This window comes from Plectropomus leopardus, chromosome 18 (assembly GCF_008729295.1).
Source record: "Plectropomus leopardus isolate mb chromosome 18, YSFRI_Pleo_2.0, whole genome shotgun sequence".
In the NCBI taxonomy this organism is placed as follows: domain Eukaryota; kingdom Metazoa; phylum Chordata; class Actinopteri; order Perciformes; family Serranidae; genus Plectropomus; species Plectropomus leopardus.
In genome coordinates, this window is record NC_056480.1 from 21,950,821 (window position 1) to 21,974,358 (window position 23,538).

The following is a 23,538-nucleotide window of genomic DNA, read 5'->3' on the forward strand; positions in this document are numbered from 1 at the left end:
GTTAGACTGGAACCAAAAAAAGGAGATAAACTTGCCGAGAAGAAGCTGCAGGTGTGTCTGTGGACGCAGGAAGTCAGGGATCAATAGAAGTGACAATACATTAAGTTGACGTTCTAGAAGAGATATATGTCGTCAGTGTTACATTTAATGGCTGAGTGTCAGCAGGTGGAAAGAATCCAAAACGAAAGCAGGCTGTAGCTAGCAGTGGTAATGGTTAGCATTATTATACCTTGGCGGAGTTTAAAAAAAATAAAGAAAAGGTTGCATTTACCTTAATCTTTTATTTAATGCTCCACCCAGCAAGCACGCTAAGTGACCCATATCAAATAATAATCAATAATCAATGTCTGAGCCCCATTGTAACATCACATTTTGCCACACCGTTGCATCCCTGTGTACACTGCAGTGCACATAAAGCTAGCATAGCATCAGCTAACTAAACAGCACAGTGCCACAGCTAAAAACAAACCATACGATTGGCTGACGCTTCAAAGTTAGCTTTCCTCTGCAGCGCGTCACACCCTCAGCAGCGGAGAGTGTCGTCAGTATGTAGCGCCATGTCATCGGCCCCACTGAGAGTGAACTGTAACCTGTTGCTGTGTCACTTGTAGTGTGAACGCAGCATTAGAAGTTGTGTTAGCCAGGCTAACATGCTAAAATGCTCAACTTGGATCCACCAGCGGGGACAACTACTTACTACTTATGAGAAGTTTTGCATGAGTGCTTTTACTTGAGTAAAAATTTCCTTAAAGTATAAGTACTTTTACTTGAATACAATATTTACATATCTTTCCACCTCTGTCTTTTTGTGAATAGAATATTTGGGATTTCTGTTGTCTTTAACAACTAGAGATACTCCAAAAAAAAAAAAAAAAACATGGGTGAGAAAAAAAAGCAATTATTAGATACATATGGATTCATCTTGAAATGATGCACTAAAGTCCTTTGGGAAACTGAAATTTAGGGTATGTTTGCCTCTCTCTGGCTGTTTTGTACCGTGGTGAAGTTACTGGAGAGAGTGTAACGATATAATTAAGTGAACTTGATAAACTTGATGTTTATCAGTGCGAGCCATGCTGCTCCGTGATCTTGTTTAGTTTGACCAAGTTTAATTAACCAGTCCTGACAGCCACATTCCCTCTACTGACAAAAGCTTGGCCCTGTGCACACAAAAGGAACCTAATGTTACAGATATTGTCTGCCTCTTATGAAACAAACTAACTAGATAAACTAGCATTTTTTTATTGTTAATTATGTTGTTGACATTTTACAGTGAGTCAAAACCTTTCAAGGCCTGCAATGCACCTCCTGAGTCTCACACAGTGGACTCTAACCAGAAACACGGACTCTGCAGCTCCTGTTTCTCACAGTGATAAGTTAATGTGAGAAGTTTTTTGATTAAAGCAAAATCCAGAACAGAGTCCACAGCTGTCTTTTTGTTTTCATCCCAGATGGCTGCCAGAGAACCCTCACACAAGTTCAAAGCTGCAAACGTTTCTTTTTCCTGTCGGATAGAAGGATGACTGAAATCATGCTGACATGTAACCTAAACTTTAATCTATCAGTTTGTATACTTCTACTGTGTTTATAAATGATGGGGGGGGGGGGGGGGGTGTTCATCTGAACTTTTTCATGAGTTTTTGAATGTTTATGCCGTTATTAATGTTTTCCATATGAATGGAAATCAAAAATTCATTATGACGCATCAATCCTCTTAGTTGTTTTGAAGATAAATTGCAAACATTCCAAAGCTCCTACTGGTTTTCAAGCCTTTTTTTATCTTCTGTGTGAGCAAACTGACCATATTTGGATTTTAAGGTATTGGTCTGATTTTCCAGCATTTTATAGACTAAACAATTACTGAATATTCAAGAAAATAACAGGACAATTAATTAATAATCAAAACAACCTATATTGCAGCCTTTAATCAATCTGTAGCACACTGAATTATGTTGAAATCAAATAAATTATGATGTCAAAAGAAGATTAGCAGCCCTACTGTACATTATCAGCATGTCTTTAATAAACATATGAGCTGATGGCTGCCAACCAGTATAATGTAAAAACCGTTACTGAGTCATCACTTTGGACTTCCAGTTCAATGTGTATTTCATAACTTTCTCTTGGCTCCGTTTTTTGTTTCCTAAAATCTGACAGCAGTTAAAAAGTTAAACAATGAGGCTCCAACTATGAGGCAAGGCAGGAAGAGAAATAAAGTGACAAATCAAGAAGATGGAGAGGAAAAACAGATTAGTTAAGTAAAAATAAAAAATGCCACACACACACCTAGAAATGACTCATACACACAGGGAGTGTGTCCATTCTTGGACTCCGAATGCCAGACAAATTCCAAATATACTGTTAGCATTCAGCAAGATGACAGATACATTACACAGACCTTGACAAAGGTCAAACAGCAAGCGATACCCAAATTATAAGGTATAGTAAAAGGCAGAAGCAAATACTATTAAATGGGAAGAAATTAACTAGTTAAAAAAAGATCCAGACGCTTTTCTTGGGAGATATTTTACAGCAAGAAGAAAACACAAACAAGCACATATTGGTCAGGATTTAGAATAGAATAGATTTTTTATTGGTGCAGAAAAACTGCAAGTAGCAGCAATGGGCAGTGATGTGCAGATTCACAAGATCTATCTCAGTTCACACAGATTGAAACTAAGTAGTTCACATTCATAATTCAGGGGTTTCAAAGTCCCCAAAAAATCTTGCATTTTCTAAGTAAAATAAAATCTTTTCATCGTCATTAACTCAGAGATGTTTCCAAAGATTAGTCGGATGTTTTAACTGTATGCTGTTTCAAATTTGTTGCCAATGTTGCTGATGTTTGGACTTGTATTTTCAGCCCCAGCAGGCAAATTTTGCATATGTATACTTTTTTTCCATGGGGAATTTGTACTGATTTGTTCATAGAACTCCTTCAAATATTCATATGAACTGGCTTTAACAGTATCGGTAGCTGGGTAGTCTCAATTGCCACTTCCTCTAGTCATGCAAGTGTTGTGTCCAAGGCAGTTCAAAGTGTTTCCTTCCTGTTAAAATTTGTCGCATCTTTTTTTTTTTTTTCTGGGAAGGTAAATAAAAAAGTTTGGTTTCGATTCAGGGAGTAGAAATCGCAAATTGATGAGGAAGCCTTCGACATGCTGGGTGCTGAAAAAACAAAGTACGTTAGCGTCATTAACTGTCACTTGAGTGATAAACCCTCATGTTCACGTTCATTAGTTACATAAAAGCGTTTAAGTTCAGTTCACCTCTGATGAAAATATGAGCATATTCAATGAACAATGGGTGACAACTAGAGTTTGAGCAAGTATTACAGTTGTCTAGTCCGTTAAAGGAGTAATACTACTATTTAAATATAATGCATTGCTTAAGCCAAAGTACAGCATTCAAAACGTTACTTCAGTAAAAGTACAAAAAATATAGAAAAAAAGCAAAAAACATACTCAAAGTATCATAAAGTTATGCAGGCATAATGGCCTGTATCAATGGTATGTAACTAGGCCTATCTACTGTACTGGATTATTATAGACATCATCACCAATGTGTAATCGTCTTAGCTGGCTGAGGTGGCACTCATTTAAGCACTTAGCTTTTGAGTTATACAATATTTAATACTGTATCCTATTTTGTGAGCTGATTATACATACAGTATTCATACAGTGTTTTATATGAAAATCTAAAATGAATAGCTCAACATTTTGGGGAAATTTCTTTTTCATTCTCTTGTCGAGAGATAAGATCAATGCCTGTACATAAGATATAAAGTGACAGCCAGCAGCTGGTTAGCTTAGTATACAGTCTAAAAACAGCTCTGTTCAATCAAAACAAAGTCCATCTACCAGCACTTTTAAAACTAAATGATTTACATGTTTATCATGTTTGTTTTACCTGTGCAAAAACTGAAGTGAAAAACAACAATTCTTGATATTATAGGGGGTTTAGTTATGACTTGGCCTGGCAAAATAACTTCATGGAGTCCAGTTAAGCACAGTATAAATTCTTTCAAAAAGGTAGAGCGCTACCAATATAAAGTGGAAATACTCAAGTACTTCAAAGTTATACTTAAAGTTTTAAAGATTAGTGTTTTGTTCTGTTTGGTGGCACCTATGATAAGTGGTAACTGCAGACTGAGGCTTGAAACCAGGCTGGTGAGTTTATTTATATCAACTTGTTTTATGAGCCCCGCCGCTGGCGATATGAAAGGGTTACCACAGCATAAGGTGTGTGTGTGTGTGCATGTATGTCTGTATCTGTGTGTGAGAGCGGATTATTAATGACTGTGTGCCGCTTGTGATTTTTTCCGGGAATGTCGCCCTCGACACTTCGTAATACTGCAAATGCAAGGGTTTAAATCAGTGGGCCATAAGCTCAGTCACCACTGTGTTACCTCATCTGGCGATATATAGTGACTTAAAAGACAAATGAAATTCAAATGAAAGTCTCCCAGATTATTACTTTAAATACAGTACTTGAGTAAATGTAACATTGCACACCTCTCTACACCAGATGGCTGTATTTACGTCAAAGTTCAGCGTTGATGCAGACTACCATACAAACATTATTCAATGTCAAAATGTTTTCAGGGTGGTTAGTTTGAAACAGTGGCAGTCCTGTCATTGTGTTCCATCGGAGAGGCAGATGGACCAGAGACAGACAAGTAAACAGGACAACAGTTGGGTCAACAGACAGGCAGAGACAGGTGATCAGAAACAGATGCTCAGGTGGACAGCGAGCTGGACAGACAGACAGAGTGATGAGAGACATGCTCACAGAGGAGACATGTGGGTGTACAACAGGCCTCCCGCTGCTCTCTCTGAGACAGACGACTTAGAGGGACGGAGCTGAGCTTATACCCCCCCTGTGATTGTCACTGTCTGAGACAACACGGCGGCTCAGGAAAGATTTGGGAGGAATTTTTGGGGGTAGCATGTGGCGTTATTGAATTGACTGGGTTCCTGAGACATTATATCTCCTTTAAACTGCCCATCAAGGCGACGACTGTTTACTGATTACTTTGTGTAACCCCGAGCAATCTGTGGTCAATGGGTTTCTTTTAAATGTGAGTCAAACAAAAGTGAATAGCGTCACACCAACAAAATCTGCTTTGATTCTTTTCCTGTGCAGCACACTTTATGGGAATGGAAATGTGTCTCGGAAAATATGTGACAGTCATGTGTTTAGACTTCAAAGACTTCACCACCCCTGTGACCTCTCAGATTTTTTATAAGTCAGAAGTGTGACTGCAGGATGTCACTGAAATCAGACGATCGCAAAAGGAGGTCCTTGAAATATGAGAAGGAGGCCAGTGGGCCTGAAAGGGTATATTACGCTCTCCTTTTCAGATGTCGAGTTCATGTTCTTGTAACCAGTTCACTGACTCTTGAGCATCCGGTGAGAGAGAGAGCGATAGATGAGGGCGAGAGACAGGGAGGAAGATGAAAGAAAATATGAGCAGGGTGGAGGAGAATTGAGTCAGTAAGATAGAGATTGATGACAGATAGGAAGATGAGAAAAGGCTTACAGGGAGTAAGGGCGGGGGGGCATTAATCCCAAAAAACGAGGAGAAAAAGAGAGAGGGAGTAGGCTGAGATAAAGATGAAGAGGTGAGGGGAAGATGGCAGTGGCACTACACCAGGCTGCAGCATGACCTTCCCCAGCGTCCGCTCTCAAGGACAAAGTGTCATCTGTTAACTGTATCCATTCCCAGGTGGCTTATCTGTAGTAAACTACTGTCCAAAAAAATTATATTCATTGCTTCTCAACTCACCTTATCAGTTAAATAAACACTCCTTTGGGGACAGAAATTTCCACCCCCTGACTTTCGTCCACTTGCACCGACTGCTTTTTGGATATGCTGAGGCCAGCTTTTATCCACAAAAACAAGTACCTTTCTTCTCGTGATATGCAGTATCGCAATTATACTCAACTTACAGCCTGCGAACCAAACCTGGCCCCCAATAGGATGCTGGATGGCCTCCAAACAATTTTCTAATTCACAATAAAAAATAAGTGATTCACACTGGGAACTGTTTTTGTACTTTTAGTATACATAAAGTGCCAGAATGCATAAAACAGCATCAAAATAAATCTTGTTTATCAAAAAAGGTGCCAGTGGAGGATCCCCCGTCTGACATCCTAGCTAAGCCCTGAATGTCCCACAACCCTAGAAACATCCTGAAATCCAAGAAATGTCCTAAAAGCTTAGAAATGTCCCAAAATCCTAGAAGTCCCAAAATCCTTGAAATGTCATTAGTCCTAGAAATGTCCTAAACTCCTAGAAACATGTTAAAATCCTGCAAACTTCCTAAACTCCTAGATATTTTCTAAAATCTGAGAAAGTTATAATGTTCGAGAAATGTCCTCAAATCCTAGAAACATCCTAAAATCCTTGAAATGTCTAAAAGAAATGTCCTTAAATCCTAGAACAGTCCTAAAATCCATGCTAAAATCCTGTAAATGTCCTAAACTCCTAGAAATTTCCTAAAAACAGAGAAATGTCCTAAAATCCTAGAAACATTCTAAAATCCCAGAAACACGTAAAGGGCCACTACAACTGGACCCTGGCCTTCTGCCATTTTGCAAAAGTGGCCCCCAAGCTCAGTAAGTTGAATTCCCCTGCAATTCCGATTCTTGCCATTTTTTGCACAACAGGCTCTACATGCAGACTCTCTTGAGCTGCAAAGAGAGAAAGAAACTTTATGAGCTGCTGTTTGCATAGGTTTGATTGATGTTCTCCTTATGTTTATATGAGGATTATATTCAAAATACCAACAGTGTATAGATATCATGTTCATACATATTCCAGCCCATATCCAGCCTTTCCCTTCGCGACCCCCTCAAAAAAACAAACAATATACACTAATTCTGTTTGTAACCCTCCAGCCTTTTTAGGGCAGCTTTATAGTTTGGTGTGAAGAATTGATGTAACTCTCCATTACAAAGTTTTCATTTCCCTCTTCTGAAGTTTAATGGAATTTCTGCTGAGATACATTCAGCCAAAAAGTACTGCAGTCGTAAGTGCCTGAAATGACTCTGGTTTCCCTTCGCAAGACACTTAGTTTCAAGACTTTCCGCAAATGATTAGCGTGCCCCTTTGAAATCAGTAAGCTCATTTCAATTCATTAGCTTTAAGTTGAAGAATTCAATGAAAAGTTGACATTGCTAAAAGCTGGGATGCACTAATCAACTTTTCTCTCCTGATGCCCTTGATGAGGAAACTATATTTAATGTGGATCTGTCATATCGGGCCAATAACTGATCTGCTTATTTAGGTCAGTGTGCACCCAAACACATTTTGGACTGGGGCATCTGTAGCTAAAACCTCATGTGTCATTTTATCTTCGAGCTTATTAAATTATCTTTAACCTACAAGCAACACAATTGCTAGAATAAATGCCGTCATTGTGAGTTTCTGCAAACCAAACATTTGGGTATTAATGTATGGTCAGGTTTAGGCACTAAAAACACTTAATTATGGTTAGAAAAAGGTAATGTTTTAGCTTAAAATACCCATTTGTGGTGGCATAATCCTGGCTGAAAACACAGTGCTGTCTTTGTAAAAAAACAAGTGCTTCTTGTGGCACAATCCCCACTTCAAAGACAGCAGCAGGTTGCTAAAAAATACCTGCGTTTGTTTGTTTGTTTTTATCTAGACAACTGGTCTGCAAGTTGGCAGGCATCTCTCCTTGGTGTCAAGCCACCCACCATCCCTTCCACCTCCTGATGACAAAGTAAGCTCACATACTTAGTCATTTTAGGAATCTTGATATGATTTATATGAAATGTACCAATGTAACATATCTGTGGTTTGCAGAAAACGTACATTGCCAGCATTTTCTTCTGGCGATTGGGCTGCCACAAGGTGAAAATTGTTTCCATTGTTGACAATGATTTCTAAAATACCAATTTTGTTAGCGGGACCCTTTTGCTGGAATAATTAAAAGCCAAAAGTGAAAGTGCTTTAAATCATCACACTAAAAAACATAAATTACACATACTTTTAGCCAGAGAGCTACACCTGATTGTTTCATTTTGAGATTCGGCTGTGAGCAGAACTGTGTCGCAGTCAGATAAATAGTGGTGAAAGTGGTTTCCTTAACTAGACTTGCTATAATTTAAAATATTATTAACATAATCAACTTAAAACATGATTTTATTGTGCTGTCAAGAGAATGGAATTATGGTTACATTAAACTGTATCTGTATCTATATCTGGGGAACTCCTGAGTCAAGGTCATGGAGTAAACTTTGAAAATCAAGAAATATCTTCTTTAGTCTTTACATACTTAACTGTAAGGACTACATTTACACTGTAAACTCACAAGCTGCTCTTACTTTTATAAATCTCGGAAACAGATTGCCTTGATAAAGTTAAGTAAATATAAATATTCATTTTAATGTATGTTTATTTCATACCTTATTGTTAAATCTATGAAAATTTGAATTGTATTTACTTAATTTTGAGAAGATCTTGCAACTTAGAATCGACCAGTGAATTGACTGCTTTGTGATAGCATCTTAAGTTTTGAAGTAAACCAAGTTTGTCTGACTAAACTAACATTTTTAGAATTTTAGATATTTTGCAAGTTGGCTGACGCTTGATTTGGTATTGATATTTGTATAAAACGGCATGACATGGAGTCCTGTTAGAAATCTCCAGTAAAGTTCTGTCTAAGGCTTTACGCAGGTTTTTTTGATTGTATATGTCAGTTGTTTCGTTCAAACACTGGTCTTTTCTCAAGATGCTCAGAATGGCAATTTGTTAAAACTACAATAATCCTGCCAAATAATTATTCTTTGCTTTGCTTACTTTATTCATCAAATGCAATCAGCTTCCTAAATACTTCTAAGTATACACAACTGTTCAGTTAAGTTAGACTTTCTTGGTTTGCTTAGGTTGCAATCAATTAGAAAAAAACAAGTGAATTTCCTTTGTCATTTTTTAACTTGACTTCACAAAATTAAGTAAATACAGCAACATTTTAGGGAAACCTTACAAACAGATATAAAGTAAACATGAGGTAAAAATAGTTTACTTACCTTTTAGATTTTTTTAATCAACTTTTTACAGTGTATCTACCTGGCAACAGCAGAGCAAGTGTATGTGTTGGCGTGCGTGTCTGCAGTATAGCACAGGGGCATATAATCAGCGGCTAATAACAACACAGTGGGAGTCGCTGCCCCACCGTAAATCAATGGGCAAAATAATTGCTAATACACTGGTTATCGATTAGTGTGCCCGCCATGCTCTCATTTTCTGGGGCGACCACGGCTAAGCGCTAAAGCAGTGACAAGGGTAAAGTGTTATTTCTCAAAAAGGCACACAGACAGACAGCTGGGCAGGAAAAAATGACTACAGGGCTTCGGCAGTAATTCTTAATTGACACCTGTCAGAGCAATGGCAGCAGTCACAGCTGCTGCAGGAGAACGTCTACCCAAGTCCTGTTCATCTGTCACTTTTAATACCTTTTCTTCACAGCCCCTCTTTCTCTCCCTCTGTTGTCTTCTCCCCCTCATCCACACCGCCTCTGTTTCCACCCAGATGTTCAAGGCTGGTTAACAGAAGCAGCACAACTTGAGGGCTGGGTCGTACAGGGGCCTCCGCTGGAAACTCGCTCACCTCGACACTGTTTTTTAATGTTTACTTTGTGGATCAAAGGCAGTTTTTCCAGTCTTAGCTTAACGGACTGAGCTCTCGACTCAAGTACCAGCAATATGAGGGAGCCATAGATTCAATAAAACAGGAGTACTGAGAGTAATTTTAACCTCACTGTGCCTGTTACGGTGGCCATGTATCTCCAGCCTTATCCCTAGCATGATCACCACCATTACTGCAACAGGCGTCGCCTCAGTGGCAATTTCTAATACATCAAGTGTAGCACTAAAAAAATATATAAATCACGCAGAGTCATTTCTGAGCTCAGACGGGCAAAATGCAGAAACAAACATCTGAATCAGAGTCTTTTTTGGCTTTAGACAAATTAGATCACAGCAGCCAACACTGGCTAACTCTCAAGTAACGGCGTCTGTCTGGCGTACAGAGCATCAATCATGCAAGGACACACACAACACGCTGGTGTAACATTACACTGGAACTGATAACTAAAAACATAAAGTGCATTTGCACTAAAGTACTCAGACAACAGACATACAAGCCAAAACACAGAAAACACTCCAGACTGCAGGCTCCCCTGACGGCACACTGACCTCTGAGTGTACTCTGGACCGCCCGTCTTCTTGCCTCAAAATCATCACTTCCCATTTGTCTTTATTTTCTGCATCTTTCTTTTGTTTTTTCCCACACTTAGCCTTATTCCCATTGTCCTTCTTCATCTGATTCTCAAACTGCTTAAATTATCAGAGAAACTGTCAGAGGAATGTTTGTGTGAAGAAATAAATGCAGCTGGCCTACTCTGAGCGTCTGATTGCCCACAATTCTTTGCTGCTCTGCGAGAGCCAACAGAAATAATGAATATTCTGAAGTGTGCAGCTTCAAGCTAAGTTTAAATTGCCTAAAGCTGAGTTTAACAACTGAAATTCTCACTTTATTAGCATATGGAAAATAAAGAGCGAGTTATGTTGAATCCCAAAAATTGAGCAGCAACGACTACTCGATCACTGGAAAACTGATTGGCTTTTGTTTTTTGTTTTTAGCTTCTAAAATGTGAGGTTTTTATGTTTCTTTTAGAGCTTGACACATACTGTATTTTTAGGGCTGTTGCTAATACAAATATTGGAGTGTAAAATATTCTGATATTAATATGCTGGCTGACTTTACATACTGTATATGTTATGTAGTGTGTAGTGTAGTGTAGTGTACTGTATCTGTTATGCAGTGCAACAGGCAGGATATTTTACAGTTGAACAAGACATTTTATCGTCAAAACTTGCCTTGGTGCACTGAAACTGTGAACTTAATTGGGAATTTCAGCATTCTTAAGTACTCTATCTTTTTCTGCATTATGGTCTGTTAAAAATAAACTTTTCATGTTGTGCATATTGGACAAAATATGAGCTGATACCAATATATCTGTGATAGACCAATATCAGCCGATAAATCCTGCTGGCTGAGACATCGGTCAGCTCTACTTTCTTTGTCATACATGATGGTAAACTGAGAATCTCTGAGTTTCAGAGTGTCCTTGTTGAAAGTAACTAAAATAAAGGCGAGATTCTCCGTACAGTTGCATTTTTTTGCAGTACTGCAGGTAAGCAATAAAAAACTGATAAAACTGTCAATCTTCATTCCACTGTATAGCTCAAAATCAGTATACCACTGCAGCACTAAGGTCCACACTCAGGTGAGCTTTGTGAAATTCATGTGTTTGTGTTGGATAAAAAAGTGAATACGTTTTCTGCTTGTGTATAAGGCAATCAATAGAATATATTTTAGAAAGCCTGCCTGTGATTTCACCCTCTTCTCCTTTTACCCAACTGGCTATTTTACTCAATCAGCAGCGAACTTTCTATGTACGCTTCACAACAATCAGCAACCGGCGCCCTAAACCCCTCAAGGATAAGTCCTGTGAATGATTTCATTCTTGTTATTATTCCTGTTATTATTTTACATCCCCGCTGTACATTGTGGCTTTTGTTGTGCAGCTGTTTTGAATCGCAGCCAGGATGTCTTTAGCGAATGGAAACCAGACACTAAAAAATCAGGGACAATAAATACATACAGGATGTGTCCAAGAGTGAGGATGCTAGTGAGTTTTATTCCCGTAAAAGTGACCTTGTTTTCTCTACTTCTTTGTCGAGCCTCCTCGCGTCATGCTTGAGTGAAAATCCAGGTTTTCCTGCTTCCTCTGAAGCTCATTAAGCTCTGGGATAGTTTTACCTCACGGCTGCAGCGCTGAATGCCTTTACATCGTCACCCTGCTGGCGAGCCTAATTCCCACATATTTTCAATCCGACCCTCTCTTTTCCATAAGAGCAGTCATCGATCTTCATTTGTCACTTAACCTCCACGAAGATGAGGACAGAGAGTGTAGTTGTGCGAGTGTGCGTATTAGTGTGTGTCTTTGATTTCCTGAAGGCCTACTGGCTCTGACACCACATGCAAATGAAACTGCGGGTGTAGCGGAGTGTGGGATAGCAAATATATCCACTGACTCCTTCAGTCAATGTCACCTGTTAATGGCACTTTACATACACTGCCTTATCACAGGATCAGAATATTTCACATTCATACACACACGGAGGGCTGCACAAACTCCTCATCTTGCTCACTGACTCATACATACACACACACACACACACACACACACACATAAACACACCGGCGTGCTCTGTTCTCATCTACAGACTTTTAACTTCAAATAACATAATTTTTTTTTCCTCGCAGTGCAGCTTCAACTCCTGACAAATGTCATTAAATACTTTATCAGAAACATCCCGATAAAACCAACACAAGGTTTCAAGGCGATGGCTTCTTAGTTGACAGGTGCCGTGAGCTAAATTTCTGCAGAGGAAATACAATGCAAAGTAACAACAACAACAAAATGTATTAACGCAGCTCGGCTTAGAACTTTGTTCCTGTTCTGTCAAACAAACCAAAAAGCTGTTACCGGAAAGATCAGAGGGAAAGGCAAAGCATTAAGAAAATTTTTTCACATCCAATGGAAGCCACATATATTCAGCTATTCTTTAGAGGTCCCATATTCTGATCATTTTAAGGTTCCTAGTTGTGTTTTGGTTTTCCACTAGAACATGTTTACATGCTTCTAATGTTCAAAAACCACAGTATTTTTCTCATACTGTCTGCCTGATATTCACCCTATTCCTGAAATGCATTGTTTTTCACTAACACTGCAAAACATTCACGCAGGAAATAAAAAAGCGACCCATTTAGAATGTTTAAGTTTAAAACGTTAATATAGTACCCTAAATTTGTGACATCACAAAGCTGTAGTAATCCTGATGGCTTGTTTAAAGGCACAGTTTCTGATTACGGACTGTGTGCATTTTCCTTTGGAATGAGCGTTTTTATACTTTCATAGTATCTATATAATAGCAACTATCCCTGCTTAAAAGTCATATTTAAGTCAAAGTACAGATATCCAGAGTTCCTATAGATATAAGCCTTTACAACTTTTATAATGCCATTTGGAAAGGAATTTAATTGGCTAATTTTACGGTAGCCAATATTGGAGGAGAAAAAAAATTGCCTTAGGTTAGGAAGAATTTTATTTTATTTTTCAAATATTTATTGTCACATAAAACGTGACTCTTTGGTGATGTTAATGTAAGAAGATTTCTGTCAAAATCATTATTTTTAGTGTTAACTTTATTTTGAACGTGCTGTCAAAAAAAAGATGAATAAAAATCCTGCCTCCAATGTCTGAGCAAGGCTTCTGAAAGATTGATTTGATACATTTGAATGCCAATTAAGACTTTACTTTTAGATTAATGGATTCAAAGCCTTTTAAGATTCTTTAAGCATCTGTGGGAACCCTTGATATATTACCAGAAAATGAATATTAACTGTACTTAAGTATCAAAAGTAATTTCATGACATAAAATGTAAATGTGGTGGAGTAAAAGTACTCATTTTATTCAGAAAATGTAGTGTTCTAAAGGTGAAATTTGACAGAAATATAAAAAATCAATCAAATTATAGATGCTCCCAAAAAAATGATCAGGTACCATAACAGAATATTATAGATTCTTCACATCTTATCACTTCCTTTAAGTAACAAAAACCTGCACTGCCTATAATGTGCAACTATTTACAGTGAGAGGTCACGTACATCCTTGACACTACAACCGCTCATAACCTCGTTACAGGGGTGTTTGTGTCCAGCAAGTCACAAATTTGTCACGTCACACTGCAAGCAACCTCTGCTGTTGAGTGGAAACAACTGGCAGTGGGTGTATGAGGAGAAGTGGCTAACACCGAGTTGATTATATCAAGGCAGCTTGCAGAGTTGACACCTTGCTGAATTTGTAAGCATTAATCGGTGGGGCCCTGTCACTGATCCGTCAGCTACCTGGATAATTAGGGACCGCGGCTAACGATGCCGTCGGGGGAAGAAGGGAAGCTCAACTTCTCCCCCACCCACAAGTCATAATTAAGAGACTCCTTTTGCATTGAGGTGGTGATGGTGGCAGTAAAGAGGGGGGATCTGTTTAGGCAGCCGCTGATGTCAGTGGAGAGGCCCACGAGGCGAGGCATCCTGCACCTCACTGTGGCTTCAATCTGGACAAACGTTGCACAGCGCTTTAATTAAACATGCTGAGCTAAGCGATACAGACAGATCATTAAAACGTGGCGCTGAAGTCCGTTTATTGGAGACACTGAATCATACGTATTAAAGAAATTAACAGCGTCCACACCCTCTTGACTGTAACCCGAATGCTTGATTTATGTTTAGAGCGCTAAACTTTTTAATTAGTGGCATCAGTGTGTGAGTGGCCGAGCCCAGCCAGTTGCCTAACATTTCTATCAAGAGAGCAGACAAAAAGGCAAACTAATTACGGTCTCAGGAACGAATTTACACACAGTCATGTTTGACAGTATCACAGCACGTCACTTTCTCTGCCTTCATGACCTGCACTAATTCTGTCAGCGCAGAAAACTGCTCTCTCTGCTGTCAGTGAAGATAAGAATCCAGCACAGGATCAAATATTTCTAAACTTAAACATCTGAGAGTGAAAGAGAGGATTTCAGATTCCCTGCTTAATTCAACCCCACAACAGTGAGCACATACACGTCTTTCCCACACACACACACACACACACACACACACACACACACACACACACACACACACACACACACACACACACACACACACACACACACACACACACACACACACACGGATGGACCTGTATGTTAATCCATCCCACTGTGGATTGGTCACCCACAGTTTGCCCGCCTCTTCCTCTGTCTCAGTAAAACAAAATGTTGCCCAAAACAGGTAATAAAAAAGAATGCTATTTTTTTTGCAGGTCGACCTTTTTAACTCCAGTGGAATAAATTCAACACAGTGTCACGCTGTAATCACTCTGACGTGTTGAATGATTAGTTGACAGATTCATTACTTAGAGTGACAGTGTTTGATTTAAGATATTGTGGCTGGCAAGCTAAAAGCGAGAGCCGACGTGCAGCAAAACCATTAATTTCCCGACAGCAATCAAAACTGTGACCTCAGTATCATGGCAAAAACAGAATTATGGCTTCTCGGTATATCTTATATACAATATCTCACATCTGAAAACTAAATTAATTACTGGTTATGAAGCTGTAATATGTATTGTATGTTGCCATATTTAAACATGCTAGTGCTAATAATATATAGGGCTGCACAACTTTGTGTGTTCCAGGACATCCCTGCAGCATGTTAATGGTAGATATTTTCCCCTTTTTTTCCACTTTTTGCAATTTGGGGATTGCAATAGGCCATCTTGCAATTGCAACTGTGATGCGAGTAAGTGTGCAGACCTATAATGTTTTCTTTTTCATCATTATTTATTTAATAATTTGTTTTTTTTAACTGTAACACAATTTAGCAATGCCTATCTTTGCTGCCATTGTCTATGCACATCTTGAAACTCAATAAAAATTGATCACAAACATGCTAATGCCACTGATGCAAACAGTCCAATATCATGCAGTTTTCTTTAAACAGCATTAAAAATAGCTGCTGATGCAGTTACTATCAGTCTCTATTGTTCACGTTCTTCTTGATATAAAGTAACATTTGTTTTTGATTAATTGATTAGCCAATAAAATATCAGAAAATATTTTTAAAAATACTTTTAAAAGTCCCCACATCCCAAAGTTACATCTTCATATTATTGTTTTGTCCAATTAACAGTCCAAAAAACGCAAAGATATAAAATTTGCAATGATATTAAACTGAGAAAAGAGGATCCTCAAATCAGAGGAACTAGATTCGGAAAATATTTGCCTTTTTCCCCACCTGACAAATGATATACATGCTTGATTTTCAAAATTGTTGCTGTCATTTTCTGTCTACTGACTTATCGTTCCAGCTCTAACATTAATTTCACAAAAGCAATGTCATTAGTTTAACATTAGTTTTGGAAAGGTCAACATGAGTTAAACATAGAAAATTCGTCAAAAAAACGTAACAAAACTGACCCAGAGTCGCAGCCCCGACGCTGTTTACGTCTTTTTTAAAATTCCCCTCAAACCACATTTTTGCTCTCCTCATAATTACTTGATACTACTGCATTGTTTACCTTGAGGTCCTGTGAGAAATACCTCACAACACAACTACACTTCAGCGAGAGGAGACAAGGGAAAAAAAAAACTGAAAATGACGACAAATGACTGCAGCAAAAGTCTCTGCTGCTCAAATTGCACTGCACTGAACTCAACTGCCAAAACTAACAGATGCAGTAATGCGGTTCCAAATGAAAGAACACTGATGTATTGTCACTGGTCATAAACTAGATAGGGTACAGCGCCATTACACGGTCTAAAATCATCACTGTGACTGATGAAACAGAGCCCATTTGAAATGGCATACAAAGAGCCATTGAAACGTCTCGCTCTCTCTCTCTCTCTGAGGAGCGTATGCAACATTTTGTTTTAGTGCAACTCCAAAGTAACAAATCCAGGTTGTGGAAATATCCTGGAATGCATTGTAAAAGAAAATAGTCCGTGTTCGAAGGTGAGAAAGCGGTCACACATACTTCAGTCTAGGTGCTAAAGTTTTTGGATATGTCACACACTGGAAATAACATCGAGACAAAGCCTGCCAAGTTGGGATTGACCATTACTGCGTGTGATGTATGCGTTCGTCACAAAAACAGACAATTAAATCAATATTCAAAAGCTGGAGCCAGAATGGGGCCACTTCAGAGCTCGGCTGAGTGACCAGAAGAGGCTGGAAAACAGGAAACACTTTTTTTCCCCCCTCTCGTTTGGGGATTTCTCCGCTATTTATGGCGGATGTATATAAAACTATTCACTTTCAGGGCCTGCTCTTCAAACACATTTCTCTCTATCCATCACTAAAGCCTGGCGTCAATTAGAAATTACAGCCCCACCGAGTTCAAAGTCTTTCTGTCACAACCTTGATTAAGTCTGCTTAACCTCACATTTCCACCGCCTGCTTAACATTCTACAGCTGTTTTATTCGGCTTTGGTCATTACTGCACCGACTTCAAAGGCTCCTCTTTCCCCCCATCGTCATTTGAAAATGCATGTCAATCACACACATCGCCCAGGGACATCAAATGGATTCAGGCAAACATGCGATTCTCTCTCAGAACAGTTCACGTCTGGTCAACTTAACGACAACATGCAGGCATGAATGTCAGGAGGCGATAGCTGAATCGGAAATTATGGCTTTGAATTTCTATGGAAACGTGTAAATATTTACTTTTGCTGCTGGAAAAAAAAACAACTTACTAAATACAAAATTGTGCTTAACTTGCAACATTCTAGGTGCTTAGTATTACAGCTGCTCATTTGAAATACTTCAATTGACAATTCGTTTTAATTATTAAGCAACTATAGTGACTTAATATAATTTTATCGCTGCTGTGTTTATTTTGAAGTGTGTATGATAGGGATGTCCCAACTGGATCAGTATCGGGCCAATCAACACTTTTTTTTTCAACTGAACGAGATTGGTTATTTTGAGCATGCGCCCCGCCCAATCCCTTGTTAACATCCGTCGTCAGACAGGTGTCGTAAATGGAGAGCACGATTTGCGGCAGGTATTCGGGTTTAATCGTAGTGCTGCTACTCCAATTATAGAAACTAATTTTTCTTTTCATGTTCAATTTGTTTTTGTTCATTTTTAGTGAACTAGTTTTACGATAATGCTGTAAGAAGCGGAATTGTGGTCGATTTTATTTGTTGTGACTGTTAAAATTTAGCTACAACACTACTTTGAAGTGGAATTCTGATTATATTACTCATTTGTAGTGATGTGTACTTTTATTATAATGCTGCACTAAGTAGATTGAGAGCAATTTCTGAAGACGCATTTTGTTTACTTTGTTATTTTGTCGAAAAAAACTAATCTTGCACTGAGTAGAATTGTGATAAGAGCCATATAAAATATTTTTCATTCATTTACTTAATTATTTTTGTTAAAATAAAACTAAAAACCCGCAGGAACTGTTTGGATGCAGACATTTTTGTCTTGTATCGCATTGCAGAGATATTAAACTGTCAAGCACATGCACTGCATTGATTTCAATAACTTCAAAGTAGTTGAAATGTGCATTGTGCAGCTGTATTATCCAGGTGAATAAAAGTATCGAATCGGGACTCAGTATCGGCAGATATTCAATATCAAATGACTCAGATCGGTTTTGCAGGTGAAAAATCATGATCGAGGACCGAGAGTGTAGGACACATTGAGCGAGACACATTTGGGGTATCAGGTAAAAATCACGAGCACTGGAACTTATTTTCCTGCATTTTGGTGATTTTATGCTCCACTTTCTGCATTCATTTACAGCGTAAATATCTTAAATGTTGTCAAAATAAAAGCCATCTGCTACTTCCATCTTATTACTGGGCAGGACACAAATGCACATGTTTTTTTCCTTTTTGAGGGGGACTTGTCCACTGCCTCCCCCCTAAATCTACGCCTATGACTGGGACATCCATAGTTTATTATGTTGCTTTTGCACATATTTCCACTTCCTTTTTCTATGGGACAAACACGAAGGTCAGGTCACAAGCTTGACCAATAGAGGTAACCCATAGCAAAAGGAAGTGGAAATATGTGCAAAAGCAACACCTGCAGTGTTTTGGGGATATTCCTGTGTATTAGATGCCTCTCTGTGATCTCGCTACGCCCCATCACCCCCCCCCCTCCCCCCCTCCTCCCTTGTTCCCTCCCCCTTGGGTATTAATCGCAAAGTATTTATCCCGCTTGAGAACTTTTCTTTCAATTTGTCTTTTCTCTGCTCCTCGGCGGGGGCAAAAAGTTATCCTTTGAGGGAGTCCAGCTGCCGGGGCGCATGCGTGTCTCTATGGTGAATGATTTACTGATGTTTATCAGGAATGAATAGATCAAAGGCAGTCGCATGACAGGCGATCAATCAAGCATCAAATCAAGGATGGCAATCCCAGAGCGGAACACAAGCTGAAAATACGCCACTTTTCTTTCTCTCTCTCTTTCTCTCTCTCTTTACTGGCACCAACACATCAAACACGTTAGCCTGTAAAAACGAGATAAGATGAGCTTTGTTTGGAGAACTTGGATGCTGGCAACCTCGTGGAGGATCAGCTTTAAAGCGTTCAAGTGCAGCTCATTTCTCAAGAGGCAGATTTGGCACCGAGGCATGGCTGCGTAAATGAAACAATGCTGTTGCCAGTCAAACACGCCTTAGATTAGTAGAAATAAACTTATTGTGTGGCTGTTGGGATGTTGGAAAACTAGTAACATTTTTGCTTGGCTGCACACTGAATGCAACACACAGTCTGCTGCCCTTGTGTCCTGCATCAGGCCTGCTGTATAAACTTCTCTGCATACTGATTCCTGCCTATTTGTGCTGGAGAATAAAGTGTTTTCTTGTGAGGGGTGTGTTTGTTTGCAGAGCCGGGGCTTACCTGCTGACCGCCGCGGTGCTTGCTGCTTTCTCCTCGGCATGCTGCTGCAAGACTTTCCGCTTGACTTTTCATGCAGAGATCAAAATAGCGGACGAGCTGGAGAGGAAACCAAAGGAGGAAATCAAAGCCAGCAGCGTTTCCTCAGTTCTTCGGCGGGGGAGAATGAAAGTGTAGATCCCTCGCAGGGGTGAAGAAGTCTCTTTTTTGTTAGCGATGCGAGCGGAGGTTTAATCTCTGATCATTTTTACGCGTTATGTCCGGGGTGAAAATGAAGATTATGGGCGATTTAGCGCAAAGAGGGCTCGTCCGTTAACTTCTGCTGATCAGAAAAACTCATTGCAGGGTCGATCGGTGCAAAAACTGGCGGAAAGCTCCGTGCGGATCTCAGTTTATCGAGAGAGGGACGCGGACAGCTGCCGGAGATCCTCGCCGCGTTTCCATCAAAAAAAGGGTTTACTCACTGGACTATTTCATACCTCTTGTTCGCAGCAAAAGTGAAGAGCTCCCCTGCTTACGTTTTTAACTCACTCGCTGGTGTCCAAACTGCGCTGATCGCTCCTCTCCGTCCGTCTGTCAGTCCGTCCAGGTGCCAGCTCCGGTCTCCAAACCTCCGCTATAATCTTTGGGAGGAAATCAGGAGAAAAAGAGAGGAAAGAGTGACACGTTAGCTTGACTGGGTGTGTGTCAATCAGTCAGTGTGCGGAGAAAGCCCGCAGCAATCAGCTCACACCCCTGAAAACACCTCCTGGATAATGAAATACTCACACAAAACGCTGTCCGTCCGATTGTCAACACGGACACTTGACGAATTTCTCACAAAGTCATCACAAAACAGAACGAGCAGGCCCGCCCTCTGAGACTGTTGGCGCACTGTTGTTATTGTTTTTCTTGTATTTATTGGTGTTTATTCTAAAGAGCGCAACGAGCGTCCCTGGCTATTCTCCGCAGTGAAATGTGCGCACATTGGTGATGCGCGGTGCGTTCAGACAGCTCCCACTGATAGACAGACACATCCAGCTGCCTTTCCGGCCTCTCCTTTACTCCACCCCTCCACAAGCGTCACCCTGACAGTCAGAGCCCACCTGTCAATCTGCGCCTCTAATTGTTCACTGGGATGGCTTTCATTTCAACGCCTTCCTGTCTGCGCACAAATACGAAGAGAGGCGCGTCCTGCTGGCGAACACGCGAGCGGCCGATTTGTAAACTTGCACCAAAACAGCAGAATGAGAGGTGCCTCGAAAAGTTGACGTGCAGCCCGTGTGTGTGAGAGGGAGATTTTTGGAAATCATAATGGGATTTGGTTTAGTAGTCACAGCTGCTACATATTTCACAGAGGCATAATATTAGAGGGCTGCAATCATTTTTTTTTAAATCGACAATAGAAATTATGCTTAAACGCATACAAATAAACAAAATAATAACAAAAATCTCCATATAAAATCGTTAAAACCATCAGTAAAGATAAAAAATTCAAGATGTATTGCCATGTCAACACAGCTGATAGGAATTTGCCTCAGTGCAGCTCTTAAAAACAGCAAAAACAAATGACAGAAATATATATTCTAACAAAAAAGTCTAAACATCAGTATCATAAAAAAATAAGTAAGAGTCCCCAAAGTGCATGTGCTGCTGCATCCTAGTATATTGTTGATCTAGCACAAGGAGTATAACCTTTGCAACAAGCACAGCAAAATCAGGCCTGACTGATTATTAGGATTATACCCTAAAACGTCAATCACTAATAATTCATAAACAGTGATAATCTGCATTTGGAAAAATGTAAAAACTGCCACAACTTCAGCAAATGACATTATGTCAAGTTTTTCACTTAAATTAAAACATATTTTTACGTTGATCTTTTTCTCCTAGGCACAAGAGTCTCTTGTTCAGACAGTGCTAAGTGTGCAGCTCAAAGTTTGCTCCAAAATGTGCAGATTTGCGGTGACCTCTTTAGCAGGACAAAGGAGGCTGCGGATCGATTCGTTACACCTTTTTAGTGAGGCTTGTGGTGAAGGGGAGGGGCTCTGAATCCACAAGAGGCTCCATTAATAGCCTACACACCATCCTTACTATTATCCACCATAAAGTGTTTATAAAGGGCACACAAGTAGGCTAATGTTATCTCAAATGAGACAGCATGATTTATCCGGCGACTGTTGGAGAGAATGGCGAAGAGGAGAGAGGAAGGAGGGAAAAAAGTTTGTTTTTTTATTACTGAGTGATCGAATCATGAGTTGGAGGAAGAGCGCATCCAGTCTGAAGTGAGCCAGCTCTCATGCCATCTGCCAGCCAAGGGACTAAAGGACATTATTCACACACCGGCTCCAGCCCGGAGGTTTGGACCGAATTACAAGAAACTGGATTACAAACTCTCAGCTTTAACTGATTCAGGTGAGTTTCAGAATTTACCCCTCAAAATTCACGTTTTTCTCAGTGAACGGGTTATTAAAAAGCCGGGTGTCTCCGCCTCATTACGCACAGCGGTGAAGCTCCACAGAAGATTTCTGCGTCTTTACGCTCGGAGTTTGACCCACTGCCTGTCTGCGAGACCTGATCATCTGCGCGCACACGATGGCTGAGGTCGCCTATTATGCGGGAAAAGAAATACCAAGTACCGCCCCAACATCTGTCTGTCCCTGTCTGTCAAAGCGGCCTGGCTGCTGATTGATGGAGCCGACTTACGTCACTAATATTTCCATCCCAAAACGGACAGACAGACAGACAGGGGGAAGTGCAGCTTACATATTATTGTTCGTCATCTTAAAGATGGTTTACACAATTTTAGAATATGCACTGTGAAAATCAGACAAGCTGATTAAAAAAAATGTAAGTAAATATAACAATCAATCTTAATTTATGTTTACTATATATCAAATTGTTAAGTTTACATAAAAAAAAAAATAGTTAAATCAACTTAATTTTGTGAATTTATTGTAACTTAAAAATGATAAGTTGAATTAAATCAATGAATCAAAGTTTTAGCAACTTACATAAACCAAATATATTGTGCTATATGTCTGTATTCTGCCGGTTGCAAACCAGTCAATCATATATGTATATTATTACACATGTTAACAGAACAGAACTCGTAGATCTCCTTCATCATTGGCAAAATCCTCTTTGTCATGATCAAGTCAGCTTACTTTCTTTACTGAAGTTGCTGACACTTTGAAAGAACAAGGTAATTCAATTGAAAAGTTGCAACAACTTCACAAAATTAAGTAAAGACAACTAAATTCATATAAACTTAACACTTAGATATAAATTAAACATAAATTCTGATTACAAGTTATTTTTACTTTCCTTTCTCAAGGCAATTGGTTTCCAAGATTATTTTAAGTAAGATCACCTTGTCAGATTTTACAGGTGTGTATCAGGGTGATCATTTAGGTTTAATTTTTATCGATTTAAATAAAGAGCATACATGGAAACCTGATCATATATTATCATGAAAAGCAAGGGTTTAGCTTTAACATCAACACCTTATTTTTTTTAGCCTGTGCTGCCTCACTCAAAATAATTGTGAATTCTGTTGTTGGATATAAACGAAACTCCTTTTTTGTTTCTTTCTTTTCTCTTTTTATGTAAGGTAAAGGCAGTGTGACTGTGCAGTGCAGGACTGTTCAGAGAGGTAGTTATTACAGCAGCACCTCATCCACTAAACAAAAACATTAAAGGTTGGCTGTAATCACATCAGGGATGCAGATGTAAACTGCCTCACAGCTCCTGAGTGAACATTTTTTATTACACAATATCTCTTACTAGTTTCAGTGATACTAAGCTATATTAAACTAGAACAAGAAAAATAACTTTCTGAATAAAATTATACTTTTTTGGTTTTTAAACTATTTTCCACCCTCAGTGCTTATTAAGATCTTTATTTAGGAAAATGTTGAGGTCAGTGAGTAAAAACTGAAAACAAAACTAACCCGCCTTCTGTCATAATAAACTATAAAAGCTAGACTGTA

At 39.3% G+C, this 23,538-nt stretch overlaps 1 protein-coding gene across 2 annotated transcripts in view; it reads right to left on the reverse strand.

The window, feature by feature from the left end:
• The window catches only part of tshz1 (teashirt zinc finger homeobox 1), a 39,006-nt gene extending 18,331 nt beyond the window's left edge, over nucleotides 1–20,675 (reverse strand). Inside the window, exons 1-3 of one of the 2 annotated variants that reach the window (XM_042506705.1) lie at nucleotides 20,336–20,675; nucleotides 20,086–20,190; nucleotides 19,571–19,666 (exon numbers count right to left, since the gene is read on the reverse strand). In XM_042506705.1, coding sequence (XP_042362639.1) covers nucleotides 19,571–19,610 — 40 coding nt within the window. In that variant the 5' untranslated portion in view covers nucleotides 19,611–19,666; nucleotides 20,086–20,190; nucleotides 20,336–20,675. Of the gene's footprint in view, nucleotides 1–19,570; nucleotides 20,191–20,335 lie in introns of both variants that reach the window. The other variant, XM_042506704.1, reaches the window with a different exon arrangement.
• Nucleotides 20,676–23,538: the final 2,863 nt, after the last annotated feature.